The following is a 13,747-nucleotide window of genomic DNA, read 5'->3' as shown; positions in this document are numbered from 1 at the left end:
ACCTTCTGTGTGTGTGTGTGTGTGTGTGTCTGTGTGTGTGTGTGTGTGTGTGTGTGTGTGAGCTTCTTACCCCGATTAGGAGTCTGGTTTATGTGTTTATAGTCTCAGTCCTCTAACTGAGCTTGATAAAAGACTGAGTGTGCTGCTCTACAAAACAGCATTGCCTTCATCACTGTGTGTGTTAGTGTTTGTGTGTGTGTGTGTGTCAGTGTGTGTGTATGTGTGTGTTTTGGTCTCCAAAACAATTTGGCTTTCAGCTCCTCGCCCATTTACAAAGCTCCCCTTCAAAGCTGCAGCCACCGCCTCTATTTGTGTGTGTGTGTGTGTGTGTGTGTGTGTGTGTGTGTGTGTGTGTGTGTGTGTGTGTGTGTGTGTGTGTGTGTGTGTGTGTGTGTGTAATGTTTGTAATGTTTGTGTGTGTGTGTGTGTGTGTGTGTAATGTGTGTGTGTGTGTGTTTGTTGGGCAGGGTCACCAAGAGGGAGATGAGGCCGAGAAGGAGGCTGAAGAATCACATTTTTAACATTTTTCCAGGATTAAATCGACTTGTTGTAACAAAACAAGGCGTTGATTTAATGAATCTGTGATAATAAAACCCCCCGAAATCAAATTAATATAAAGAAGTAATAAATTAAAATACTTTCCTAAAATAAAGTTCATTAAAATACCTGTTTTCATGTATCTAGAAGATACCGCCATCTAGTGGTGAATGCTTCAAACTGCAACAACACTAATCAGACCAATCAGACTACAAATCAGTAAAACAAGACATACTTATTTTTTAAATGTGCTGAGTAATAAATTGACCAATTTCCGTTTGTTTGTCTCTCTGATTGATTGATTGATTGATTGATTGATTGATTGATTGATTGATTGATTGATTGATTGATTGATTGATTGATTGATTGGTTATAGCTTATAAAAGTTTAATTACATTCATGTTGCAAATAATCATTTCCATTCACTGTGAAGTCAGAGGAAAATTGGAAATGTAAACATTCTGAAATAAACCATCACAATTTTCTCTGAAATCAAAATTTGTACTGTAGCCTGTAAATAACAATAAACAAAATAAATAAATTAAAATAATTTAAAATAATAAAAAATTAATATCAAAAAAAAGAAAAAAAAGAAAATTATAAAATAATTTATAAACAAAAACAAACGTTAAAAACAAGCCTCAATATTTTCACTTCCTTATTTGATTAATTGAATTATAAACTACTAAAAAAAAAAAATAATAAAATAGAATGAAAGACAGATTCAAATGAAAGCGCAATGACCTCGTTTTATCATTAAATCTGTGATTAGAGCTTTGTCTAAATTATAAAATAACTGTTTATCTCCCAGCCAATCAGCAGCGTCCCCTGTTTAGTGTGCTGACCAATCAGAGAAGAGAGTGCGGAGATGGCTGGAGACAGCGGTAGTTTACCTGCTCAGTGCTCAGCCAGAGGACCGGGCTGACACCATCACCTGCAGTGTAGTTTTGTGCAGGTTAAACTTCCAAAAAGTTTCTACTTCCTGCTCCGCCGGTTCCGTCATGGCTCGGACCGGCTCCGGTACCGGCTCCGGTACTTTACTCTGCCGCCGGAACATCAAGCTGGACTCCTTCCTGAAGCGGAACACGGAGCGGGCGGTGTACGAGCGGATCCGGACCTATGAACCCTGCGTGGTGATTTCAGAGACCATCAACAAGGTGTACATGCACGTGGTGCTGAGTGATGAGCGCGTGTACCTCACCGAGTACCCCCCGCGTGCGCTCACGATAGCCTTCAGTTTCAGGCGCGTGCGGGACATCGAGCTGGTGAGTTGAAGGTTGAAGAAGTTTCATATTAAATTAAATTTCACATTCAAACTGTTCAGGCTGTAAAAGCTGCTTGAACAATCGACTACAAAATTACCGATTAATCGACTGACAGCTGAGATTCGAAAATCAGCTGATTATACTTTTCTGAAAAATTATTTGATCTCGAGCTTTCATCAACATATCTTCTGTTTCCAAAGCACCAGCTCTATCTGTCTCACTAGAATTAAAAAATTGAAAACCATAGCCTACCCCCCCCCCCCCCATATGAGGAATCGATTAATTTGAAGTTGATCATGGTGACGGTTAATCGAATAATTAGTAGCAACTATTCGACTTATTTTTAGGCTGTGCTCTCAAAACTTTTAAAAGCAAAACATCAAAAAACATGACCAGTCTTCAAGTTTCTCCACTTTATATCAGCAGAAAAACGTTTTTCTATTTCTACTTTGATGTGAACTGAATATTTGTAGGTGTTGGAGATCTTTTTATATATTTTCTCTTCTGATATTTTGTATTCTCAGGGCTCAGCAGTAACAGCCAACTTGAGAAACTGGTCACCAATTCGTCACCTTTGTTTGACATCAAATGAAGCCGCTCAATACTAACATATTAAACTTTAACATATTTAAAATATAAATTAACAACAAACCAGTGACATGTTGGATTCACTTTGAGATACAGGTGCATCCTCTGCTTTATTCTAACTGTGTATATTTCTAGCTTTTTAGTCGATTTTCTCCAAGAAAGTCGATTTGTTACGGCTTCAAAAAGAATCCCTCCTATGTTTGATTTTGATTTTGTCAAAGATTAGATTTAATATTTGTAGAGGAGTGAAAATAGTAACAGCGGCCCTTCAGGCAGGAGGGTTACATCTTTTAGATTTGACCTGTTTGCCGACAACATAAACTATAAAAACCTGCAGAAAATGTATTTAAATCAGACTTATCTCCTTAAAATCATCTACTTTAGGATGATAAATTCAACTGTTGTGTTTTTTAAATTGTTACAGCTCAGAGACTTGTTGTATTTTATCTATTAAATATCTACAGCTACATAAAATCTTAATATCTGAAAGCATGTACGGGTTTTCTGTTTCATACTGCTCTCTGTCAACGCCCAAACAACAACATTCAAGATTCAGTCTAAGCTACATAACAGGCAGCATCTGAAAGCTAGCAGCTGTGTGTGTGTGTGTGTGTGTGTGTGTGTGTGTGTGTGTGTGTGGGGCAGAATGAGCCTGTAACATTTATCTTGTTATGTCATGTCGGTAAAAGGTTAAAGGTTTAGCTTCTTCCACACTGACTTAATCCTGTTTAAATTAAAGCGTCAGATTATTGCCTGCGTTGGCTGCTCTGGCCTGTCCTCCCTGTGGCCTCAGCGGTTGTTAAGTTTTTATATTAAGACAACCAATTAGTGTTTGGTTTTTTTCCTCTGGTCTGGTTGGAAACGCTCCATGAAAAGAAGTGGACTAATCTGGGATTAAAAACACCTCCTCAAAACCCTTCTGGTGGCAACCGAGTATGGAGGATTCACACCTCTGACTCCCGAACTCGAGGTTTAGTTTCACTCGATATCCTGTGATTATGATTTCTTAATTTTAATTTTTGTGACTTCAGGAGCTGGGTTTCAAACCCCCGACCATCCAGTGATGACTGACTCTACCGCTGGGCCACAGCCGCTCCCTGTGACCAGACTAAACATGTTGAGCACAGATGTTTGTTTTTCTTCCTGCAGGTGAATGACCTTCCAGATTTCCTCAGTGGGAAAGATAGAGAGCTCTGTCAGCACATTCGTATCACCTACCTCACAGAGAAGCCGGCCGCGAAGGGCCGCGATTGGCTGAGGAGAGACAAGAGGGAGGGGCTTCCTCCTGCAGCTCCGCCCTCTCGCAGAAACAGCCATTCTCCGACAATAATACGCACTTCGGAAGGTAAAGACGAGAGCTCAACTGCCTCAGAAAAAGATAAAAGCAGGTTTATAATAAAAAAATAAAAAAGTTAACCCCTTAAATTACTTGACAAGACAGCGTAGAAATAACAAAGAAAAATAAAGATGAGAACATTTGACTTTTATCTGAAGGGCTGAAGTGTTAGAAATAAGAAATAACAGCAGATCAAATTTAAACTCTTCACTGAGTCTATGTAACAACTCGTTAAAGCTCATGTTTTTGTTGTCTCTTGATACCTTTACCTGTAACTTTAACCATTGTGTCTCTGATCCCTCCCACAGGATATCCTGCACACAGGTGACTATTACACACACACACACACACACACACACACACACACACACACACACACACACACACACACACACACACACACACACACACACACACACACACACACACACACACACACACACACACACACACACACACACACACACACAAACACACACACACTTTAAGACACACACTGACAAGTCTTTGGTTTGTTAGGCGATCCTCATGTTTGTAAGCTGAGACTGGCTGTGGTGGCTCTTATTTTTTAACCATCTCAAGTGAATGCTCCTGCAGGCTTTAATAATGTGATTTAATTAGATTGAAGAGGGGTACATGAAAGAAACTCTGTTGTCATTTTTATTCTAGATTCTGTTCGATTTGTCCCCAAGTTCTGTTTTTTTTTTTTGCCCTTTACATTTTACAGAATTTTGCGTTAAATTGTTGCTTTAAAAAAAATGAATTGCCACTTTTATTCCAATTTAAAGAAAATTACTCAACCTTGTTAGTCTTTTGTGTTGAGGCTTTTTTTTTTTCATTTTTCCTTTACCTGCTTGTCCAGTGTGAGCCACAGAGCTTCAGTCTGGGAGTCCTGGAGACAGACAAACTCTTTGAGCTATAAAAACCTTTACAGCTGTTTTTTTTGTCTGAAGGACCGACCGAGGGTTAAACTATACGAGTGTACATACCTGCGTTTATGTGTGTGTGTACTTTAAGACAACAGCCCTCACAACACGAGACACAAAGTTAAATATCGTCTTCCACCAGATAATGCAACAAGTGAAAGCAGCCTCTCTCTGCGGGGATCTGTACAGATTGTCTGCGGCGTCTCCGGTGGCTCATGACTTATTCAGAGTTGAGAGCGACATATCTGCCTCAGTTTACCTGCTGCTCTTTCTCAGGGTGTCGACTTAAAGAAATACAAACATCAACAACCAGAAAACTTTGTGTTTGAGGGCGAGAAAGATTTATTTGTTCCAGATAAGGATTTAAAATTAGAAAAGAGCTCCAACGAATGCATCATTTTCCCAAAGAAACTACAAAGAGTTTATTCCAAATTTAAAAAATAAACATCCAGATGAATTTATTTAAAAAAGCTTCACCATTAAATTTATGATTTTTATTGCACAAATAGGCGGTAAATATTTAGTGAAATTCTGTCCCTTGCATCCTGTTTTTGATTTTCCCACGGTCTCTTGGGATTGTTCTCGTCCTCTTGATTCCTCCGTGTTGCGTCTTCGAGAGCGTCCCCCGTGCGTCAGGCAGGAAGCACTCTGTTGACTGTGAAGAGACGAGAGGAAGCGTGAACAGATTTACTGTCGCTGAACGCTGAATTGTTGCCCGGCGACAACAAATGCCACACGGCTATAAAACATGATGTGTGTGTGTGTGTGTGTGTGTGTGTGTGTGTGTGATGTAAACACCGTCTCACGCTGGAGTTTAGCTCGCCCCGGGGGAGGTCATTAAACACACGCACGCTGTCGCACAATGAGGGAAGTTTAGGATCCATCTTTGGAGACATGAAAGCAGTGTGCACCTTTATCTGTCTGCAACACGGGAAGTCTCTGCTCATTGGACAAAGACGGTCGAGTGATTGCAGAGTTGGATGTGTTCGGGTTGAACAGTGTGGTCATTTCAGTTCTGTAGAATCATACTGTGGGTTCAACCTTCTGTACTTTTAACAGAGAAATCTGGTCCATGCTATTTAAATATCGCTCAGTTTCACAAATATACCTCAAAGGGCTTTTTAATCTGTAATGTGTAAAACACCCTTATCCTGAAATCTTTGATTTAGGTGATGAGAGTCTCCAGTTATTGATAACTGTTTAGATTAAAGTTCGAGTTTACGGCTCCCAATGTTTTGCAAGCTGGCTTGGATGGAAAAAAAGAAGTAAAATGTGTCTTTCTCTTTTTGTCTTGCATTTGCATGTCAACATGTTTTACAATAGAGCATTCCATTAGAGGTTTTTATTCAGAATATTTTATTGCAAGAACAAAAAGGCAGGGTTTGAGAAGTGAGGATTGCCAGATCGAGAAGATGGTTGGGGGGGGGGTTAAGGGAGGAGGGGATGGGATAAAGGGGATCAAGGGGAACGGAAGAAACTTCCAGGTTGATGACTGATAGGTTCAGGAGAGAGATGGACGTGTGTCAGGTGGAGTACATACGGGACACATATGTTTATGAGATGGGCCAGTGTTCCCTAACCGAGTTTTAAAGTTGACCTATTATCCTGATCCCCATTTTAAACACGTATGTAGTGTAACAATGCTGGATGCATATACTAAATGTGGGCAAAGTTTTATCTTATGAGGTATGTTAGGGTAATCCCAGGATTAGTCTGCAGAGGGCGCTAAACGGTTTGTTCAGCAAATCTATCGGGAGTTCCCTGGTATGAAAACCAAGACTTTCATGAGACGGCTTTAAGCCTCTACGGTGGGGCAGCCCTGCAGCGTTCTGCCATCTGGAAGGCTTCCAGAGAGCTGGCCAATCAGGAGGAAGTGGGGAGGGAATAGAGACACCTTTTCAGGTAGAGGCTGACATAAGGGTTTTTACAGACACCAGTTTAAGATAAATAAGATTTCTTCTGAGCTGCAAATCATGAAAAGCTACTCTTCATGTTTTACAGTTTGTCACTAGGAATACCTACAATACTTTACTTTCCATTGTTAGGCTAAATGTGAGCTTCAAAATGACTATATTGATTTTGTCGTCATGGAAACGTATCTGTTCTGTTTGTATCAGGGTTCAAGGTGAAGGAGGGACAGAGGAGGTCCACATGTTACCGCCCACACGCTCGGCCTCCTGGCCTAACCCGGAGAGCCTTGGCCTCCTGAAGGTCCCACACCCGCCCGCTCGACCCCCCTCCAAACCCCCCTCCCTTTACTCCCTCTCCAGCTCCCCTTCTATATCTCCGTCGCCCTCGGATCAAAGACTGAACATCGGCGAGAGTGCACAGGTAACAGACGGTCGGGTGGATGAATGAATGGGCGGCCATCAGGGCTTTTATCTAAATAACCCGACACATCAGACACTAAAGGCTGTTCATCGTTTACATGAAAACGCAGATCAAATAAACCACTGTGGAGCATCAGAACAACACACCTTTTTAAATGAAGCTCAAGCTTTAAGAAAATCTACAAAGCTGAACAACAGCCTGAAAAGGATGAGAGCTTCTCTATTGAAATCTTTTTCCATTTTTTAAAAACAGCTTCTCTAATAAGGACGCACTTTTGTTTCTATGAAAATCCACATAATAGATATCAGTGTAGGCATCGTGCCATGCATTTAATGGAATATACTACCTTAGTTTTTATTTAAAGTAGAAGACAACCCTCCATGATGATGTTTTAGGTACCGAGGAGGATGGGCTCAGTCCTGTCCCGCCTGTTGAGGAGAGACGGTGGGTCCAGCAGAGAGGAGAGGCAGGCTGAGCTTCATCTTTACGCCGTGTCCCGGACGTCCAGACTTTACCTTCACCTGCAGAGCTCATGGAACAGCTACATTATTGTGAGTCACACGTGTCGCTAACACTTGCATGATACAAAAAGCTTTTTGTTCCTTCTCACAACTTTACAAACTCCTTAAAATCCATGACAATATCATACTCACCTCTTGGCCCAAAAGCAGCATTTCAAAGAGCAGAGAGCATGCAGCATCCAGATAATCAGCGAGTAAGGCCTGAAGCTGACACACAGAGAGGGACTGTTACATTAAAGGCTTTATATGCGATTTTTTTGATCCAGCAGATGTCGCCCTTGAGCACCAGCATGAAAACAAAACAACTTGCGCTGCATTGTTGTGTTAGCATGCTAATGCTAGCGATCTTTATTATGCTGGTATCTTCACACTGCATGTAAATTTACCTGAAATGAGCGTGATCTAGAAACACAGTTAAGCAGTGAGTACAGTATGTTATTCTTCTTTTCTCTAGTCCCTCAATTAAACAACTTTTATACACGAGGGGAGGAGTCAGCCGGCCGTCCGGGCGATGTAAACAAAGTGAAGATAGGACTCTGAAAACTCTGAAAACATCACAGACAGTGGGACTCGGGTGTTACACCCATTGTAGAGAGTCATGACTCACAGAGTTATTTTCAGAGGATATACTTGATTTATATTATATTTAAGTGTGAAAAATCACATAGAAAGACTTTAAAGGAAGAATACAGCACGTTTCATATAAGATGACAAGACCTTGTGTGTGTGTGTGTGTGTGTGTGTGTGTGTGTGTGTGTTTCTAGAGGTCCACTCTGTCGTTAGACCCGCTCTACAGACGGAGGTGCAGCGTTTTGTCTGACTCCACTCCCGATAAACGACTTCCTTCCATCAGGTAACAGAACTGTGTTACACCACAGGACGGGATTGTATCACAAGCTGAACTGTATTAATGACCTACTGTGTGTGTGTGTGTGTGTGTGTGTGTGTGTGTGTGTGTGTGTGTGTGTGTGTGCGTGTGTGTGTGTGCGCGTGCAGTTTGGAGCGCACAGCTCACCTGTTTGGTCAGCTGAGTGCTGAGCTCCTCCAGGAGGAGATCAGTGTGGAGAGTCTGTACCTCCTGCTGCAGGAGCTGAGGACGGCTGCTCACCGCAACGTCGCGCTGCGCAGACTCTTCTGGAGGGTGAGACGTTCAAACCATGCGTTGATATAACACTCCTCCCCTTTTATATGGTCGGGGGGAGAATCACTCCCATGATTCCCCGTCAGCCTCAACGTTAATAGCCACTTGGTGGAGGAATTTACACACTGGGCGTTAAAATTTAAATACATGGTATCCAAAAGTTTCTAAAAGTATAGAAGTAATGAAACTTTTTAAACACCTTAATCCTTAGAGCTGCAATGATGAGTCAGTTAATCAAGCTCCTGAAAATGAATCTGAAATCCTTTCTTGAAATCAATGAATTTCTTTAAGAACAGTTTTTATTACAGTTTTTTTTTCTGGTCTCAGTTGGTGAAGTTGTCCTCTGTCGTGCGTGTGTGTGTTTCAGTCCAGTGAGGTGTGTGTCTTCCTGGTTCAGACTCTGGAGGAATCTCTGCACGGCTGCCAGAGTCTCAGTGGAGGCTACACAGCAGATCAGCTATTGTAAGCTTCTGTGTGTGTGTGTGTGTGTGTGTGTGTGTGTGTGTGTGTGTGTGTGTGTGTGTGTGTGTGTGTGTGTGTGTGTGTGTGTGTGTGTGTGTGTGTGTGTGTGTGTGTGTGTGTGTGTGTGTGTGTGTGTGTGTGTGTGTGTGTGTGTGTGTGTGTGTGTGTGTGTGTGTGTGTGTGTGTGTGTGTGTGTGTGTGTGTGTGTGTGTGTGTGTGTGTGTGTGTGTGTGTGAGAAGAACTGTGTCACATCCTACAACTTAATACAATCAGGGAAGTCGCCGTCAGACACTTTAAGCTGCTTTGTACCTTTAATTACCTTTTTTTATATTTGTATGTTAAAGAGGTCATATTCTGCCCTTCATGGGGTTCATATATTTCATCTATGTACTAAAGTATGTTCACAATAGATAAAGTTCTGCCGCTCCATGCACCGGCTCTCTTCTGACTCTCTCTCTAAGGCTCTGAAGTGTCCACGTTGAGAGTCCCCACGTGTGCCAAGTCTGATCTGATTGGTCGGCCTGTCGGCTCTGCCGTAATTGGTCAGTCGCTCAGCCACTTTGGCTCCGAGGGCCGGGGAGCAAAAACATTAGCACCTTAGCACTACTGTGCTACCACAGGCTACGGCGTATTGTGGGCGTGCTACAGAAGTTAACGGGCGTGCAACATGAGCTGCTGGGCCACAACGAGCCAATGGGCTTAGATCAGTGATCTCACACTGACAAATCTTTATCGAGGGGGGCTAGAACCGAGTGTTACATGTGGCTAATGCTACAGCTAACAGGAGGATGTAGGAGAAGCTGCGTTTCCGCGGACTTTGAATTTTTGCACATAGATGTGCCTAAACATGCACAAGACACCAGAAAAAGCATAATGTGGGACCTTTAAATGAATGTGAAAACATCTGCACAGATTCTTGGGGATAGAGAGTTTCATTAAAACTCGAGTGAATGAGATCCCCGTGGCTGTATTTGTTCCTGCAGAGAGTATTGAGCAATACTTTTTCAATAAGGACTCAAAGACTTCGATCTTCTCCTCAGGCTGAGCACTCTGATCGTCCAGACTCTCGCCGTCATGTTCAGAGAGACAGAGGTCGAAGCGGCCAGACACATCCTGCTCTCAGCCAAAAAGTAAACCCCAAACTGTCTTGTGTTTCTGTAATCCAATTAAAATGTGTGTGAATCAAGTTTCTGCCACACACACACATACAACCTTTAAAGAGGTGTTTATTCCCCTCCCTGCAGAGGTGCCCTGGCCTCCAGGATGCTGCTCGCCTTGATATGTGATCCTGAGCTGCAAACAGAGAACCAGGGCTCTCTGGCTGACTGTGAGGTAAGATGCTCTCTTTACTCTCGTAGATCTATTTTTTAATTTGTATTGAAAGTCTTTATATGTGATTTTTCACACTTAAATGTAGAAATCAAGTATCTCCTCTGAAAATAACTCTGTGAGTCATGACTGTCTACAATGGGTGTAACACCCGAGTCCCACTGTCTGTGATGTTTTCAGAGTTTTCAGAGTCCTATCTTCACTTTGTTTACATCGCCAGGACAGCCGGCTGACTCCTCCCCTCGTGTATAAAAGTTGTTTAATTGAGGGACTAGAGAAAAGAAGAATAACATACTGTACTCACTGCTTAACTGTGTTTCTAGATCACGCTCATTTCAGGTAAATTTACATGCAGTGTGAAGATACCAGCATAATAAAGATCGCTAGCATTAGCATGCTAACACAACAATGCAGCGCGAGTTGTTTTGTTTTCATGCTGGTGCTCAAGGGCGACATCTGCTGGATCAAAAAAATCGCATATAAAGCCTTTAATGTAACAGTCCCTCTCTGTGTGTCAGCTTCAGGCCTTACTCGCTGATTATCTGGATGCTGCATGCTCTCTGCTCTTTGAAATGCTGCTTTTGGGCCAAGAGGTGAGTATGATATTGTCATGGATCCAGAAAGTTTGCCTCAGGCCCCTAGTGGACAGAAAGGACTGTGGATTGAGTCTGAAATTTTGGATGCAGCCTGTGAGTTCACAACTCTTTGCAACTTTTCTGCATTTTAGGCAAGCAGATGCTCCCCTGCTGAGAACTGTGTGTCCATTGGTTGGATCCTCAGAGTCATACAGCCTCATCCTCACCTGGTAAAACTTCCTCATTTTCCTTCTTTTTTTTTTTACTTTAGGAACATCACTCGTTAGCATGGAGATAAAGGTGCCAAACTATTCAGCTTCATTTATTATCTGTTAATTACTTTGCATATATTAAAAAATGTAAAGTATCTGATTTGGATCCGGGGTCCAAAAACTTGTAGAATCTGATCTACATGTAGTTTCTTATAAATTCATCGTTAAACAAAGCCGTACTTAAGAACTGGTCTCCTCCGCTCCCTGCAGTTGGATTTCCTCAGCTACCAGGCTCAGCACGTGGTGCTGGTTCTGTCAGACCTGCAAGAGTCCTGTCTGAGTCCTGCTCAGTGCGTCCTGCTGTTCCAGCGCTGTCGCCTCCTGCTGGCCTGTCTGCAGTACAACAGCCAGCTGGCACAGCACCTCCGATCTCACTTCAGGGAAGAGTTCAGGTTTGTGTGGATTTATCATTTTGTGACTGGGTGCAAAGAGAAGTCTGCAGACCTGAAACCATTGCTAATGTAGGTGTTGGATCAGACTGAGTGGGTCATTGGGTCTGATTGTTTCTGACCTGCAGGTACTCTGTGAAGCTGTCATGTGCCGAGGAGAAGCTTCCCCTTCAATACCCGATCAGCCAACCGACGCTGCGCCTGGTCGAGCAGATCCTGACTCTGCACAGAAAACTGCACACAAACACGCGTGCACTAACATCAGAAAAAGGATTGTGACAGTGTGTGTGCCTTCACTGAAGTGACTGACACTGTGCTTTGAGCTTAATGACTGCTGTATTTTAATTAGAAAAGCACAACTGTCCTCTGCAACAGACATTTTTCCTTTTATATGGCAGAGACAGAAAAAAGCAGGACGAAGTAAATAAAGCACAAATCTTCAGGTTTCATAGAAGTTCACTGGCCCCGGTTATGTAATATATTTGATTCTTTGAATGACAGAAGGGAACTCTGCGTGTCATTAAAACTAGCCAGTGTTTTTTCTTTATGATCTTGGGCCGTGACATTTTTTTTGTGGAGCTGCAAAGGACGAGAAAGCACATCAGGAGTCGACAACCATGCAAGCTGCTCTGTGGTGCTTTGAGCAAGTAGCTTTCATCAGCACACTAACATATCAACAAGGGCTAACATGCTGATGTAAAAGCAGGTAATTATGTTTACAATCGTAACAAATCTACTTTAGTGTGTTAAGATACTCACATTTTATATTTGGCGCTAAAAACAAACAAAAGCAGGGGCTGATGGGATGTTTTAATTGTGGAGTTTTGTCTTAAATGTGATCACTTAAGTTATCACAGTTTATCCTAAGGGGGACATGCATGTTTAAATAATTACATAATGGTGGTCCATCCAACTTCTGCAGGGAAATTCAACTAAACATGCAATCATCCACCTCATGACGGTGCTGAAGGAAGGTCAGAAGATCACAAATACATCAAGGACAATCCATCTTATAGTTTCTAGAACATTAAGTGTTGGAAACTCACCAATCAGCTTTGCCATTTGAAGCGCGATGTGTAATATGACAAACAAGAGGGAGATGTGTTTTTAACAAAAAAGTGAAAAAAGTGTTTGTAAAGTCCTCTGAATTTTGCAAGAGAAAAAAGTCATCCATCCATTATCTGTACAGCTTATCTCATTTGGGGTCGTGGGTTGCTGGAGCCGATCCCAGCCGCCAATAAACGAGTTGTTTACTGAACTTGAAGGGAACTCAGAAAGTGCTCACCTCTGCCTTGGACTTAAATTAAAAAAAAAGTCTGACTCAGATCCTCCAGAATGAAATCCAAACTTCCATTATTAATTCATTTGTGTCCCACAAGGAAACAAAATAAATCAGAAAATGAATCCTTGTTATCTTTTAGAAGATAAAAATGGAGCTGGTCTCTGTGTTGACGAGGCTTAACTTTTATATTAAGCTGTGTTGTGTTTCAGTGTCGGGCCTATTGTCAGGCTCAGTTGTTTTTTTGCACAAGGAGTCCGAATCTTCAGTCTGTTTTCATGATGAAATAATAATATGTAGTGAACATATTTCTGAATATTACTGCAGCTGGTCTTCTGGTTAATATTCTGATTACTGATTGTATTAAAGTACAAATAGCCGCCTAGGTAACAGCTGTTTGCCTGATATTCTCAGTCCTGAATATATTTGGTGAATCCTGTTTCTATTTAGTTCATACATTTTGATTTTCAGCAGTTTCATTCTAATCTAGTCTTAAACCTGTCACTTCTTCTGTGGTTTTTCTCCCTCATGCACTCTCGTTCTGTGAATAACCCCGTGTGCACGATTGTATGCTGAATGTGTTAAGTTTGAACTCAATGTTTTTCTTCAAACATGAGAAAATCTAGGTTTTGGCTTCTTTAAATTATTTTTGTTCATGTGTTTTGACTCTCATATCAACCACCTCTGTGTCTGATGTTTATTTAAATGTGCCTCAGGTGATGTGGTCCTAAATAAAGCAAAGTCTCCAAACTGATCAGCTGTTCCTGGTCCATCGATTAAAAAAAAAACCAACAC

The 13,747-nt window shown here is 41.8% G+C and overlaps 1 protein-coding gene across 2 annotated transcripts; it reads left to right on the top strand.

The window, feature by feature from the left end:
* Positions 1–433: 433 nt before the first annotated feature.
* c23h12orf56 (chromosome 23 C12orf56 homolog) lies at positions 434–13,719 on the top strand. 2 transcript variants are annotated; one of them, XR_010665122.1, is made up of 15 exons: positions 434–1,802; positions 3,540–3,735; positions 4,035–4,050; positions 6,770–6,983; positions 7,379–7,534; positions 8,269–8,357; positions 8,501–8,645; positions 9,013–9,107; positions 10,149–10,238; positions 10,353–10,440; positions 10,956–11,030; positions 11,165–11,242; positions 11,495–11,676; positions 11,802–12,379; positions 12,596–13,719. XR_010665122.1 is itself a non-coding variant. In XM_029281749.2 (14 exons), exons 1-14 carry the CDS (start codon positions 1,539–1,541, stop codon positions 11,950–11,952), a joined length of 1,839 nt encoding a protein of 612 aa, XP_029137582.2. In that variant the 5' UTR covers positions 434–1,538; the 3' UTR covers positions 11,953–13,719. The 2 variants fall into 2 exon arrangements, 1 of the variants encoding a protein (XP_029137582.2); XM_029281749.2 differs by having other exon boundaries at positions 11,802–13,719.
* Positions 13,720–13,747: the final 28 nt, after the last annotated feature.

The sequence above is a fragment of the Labrus bergylta genome, chromosome 23 (genome assembly GCF_963930695.1).
Source record: "Labrus bergylta chromosome 23, fLabBer1.1, whole genome shotgun sequence".
NCBI lineage: Eukaryota > Metazoa > Chordata > Actinopteri > Labriformes > Labridae > Labrus > Labrus bergylta.
This window is presented reverse-complemented; position numbering and strand designations above follow the sequence as displayed.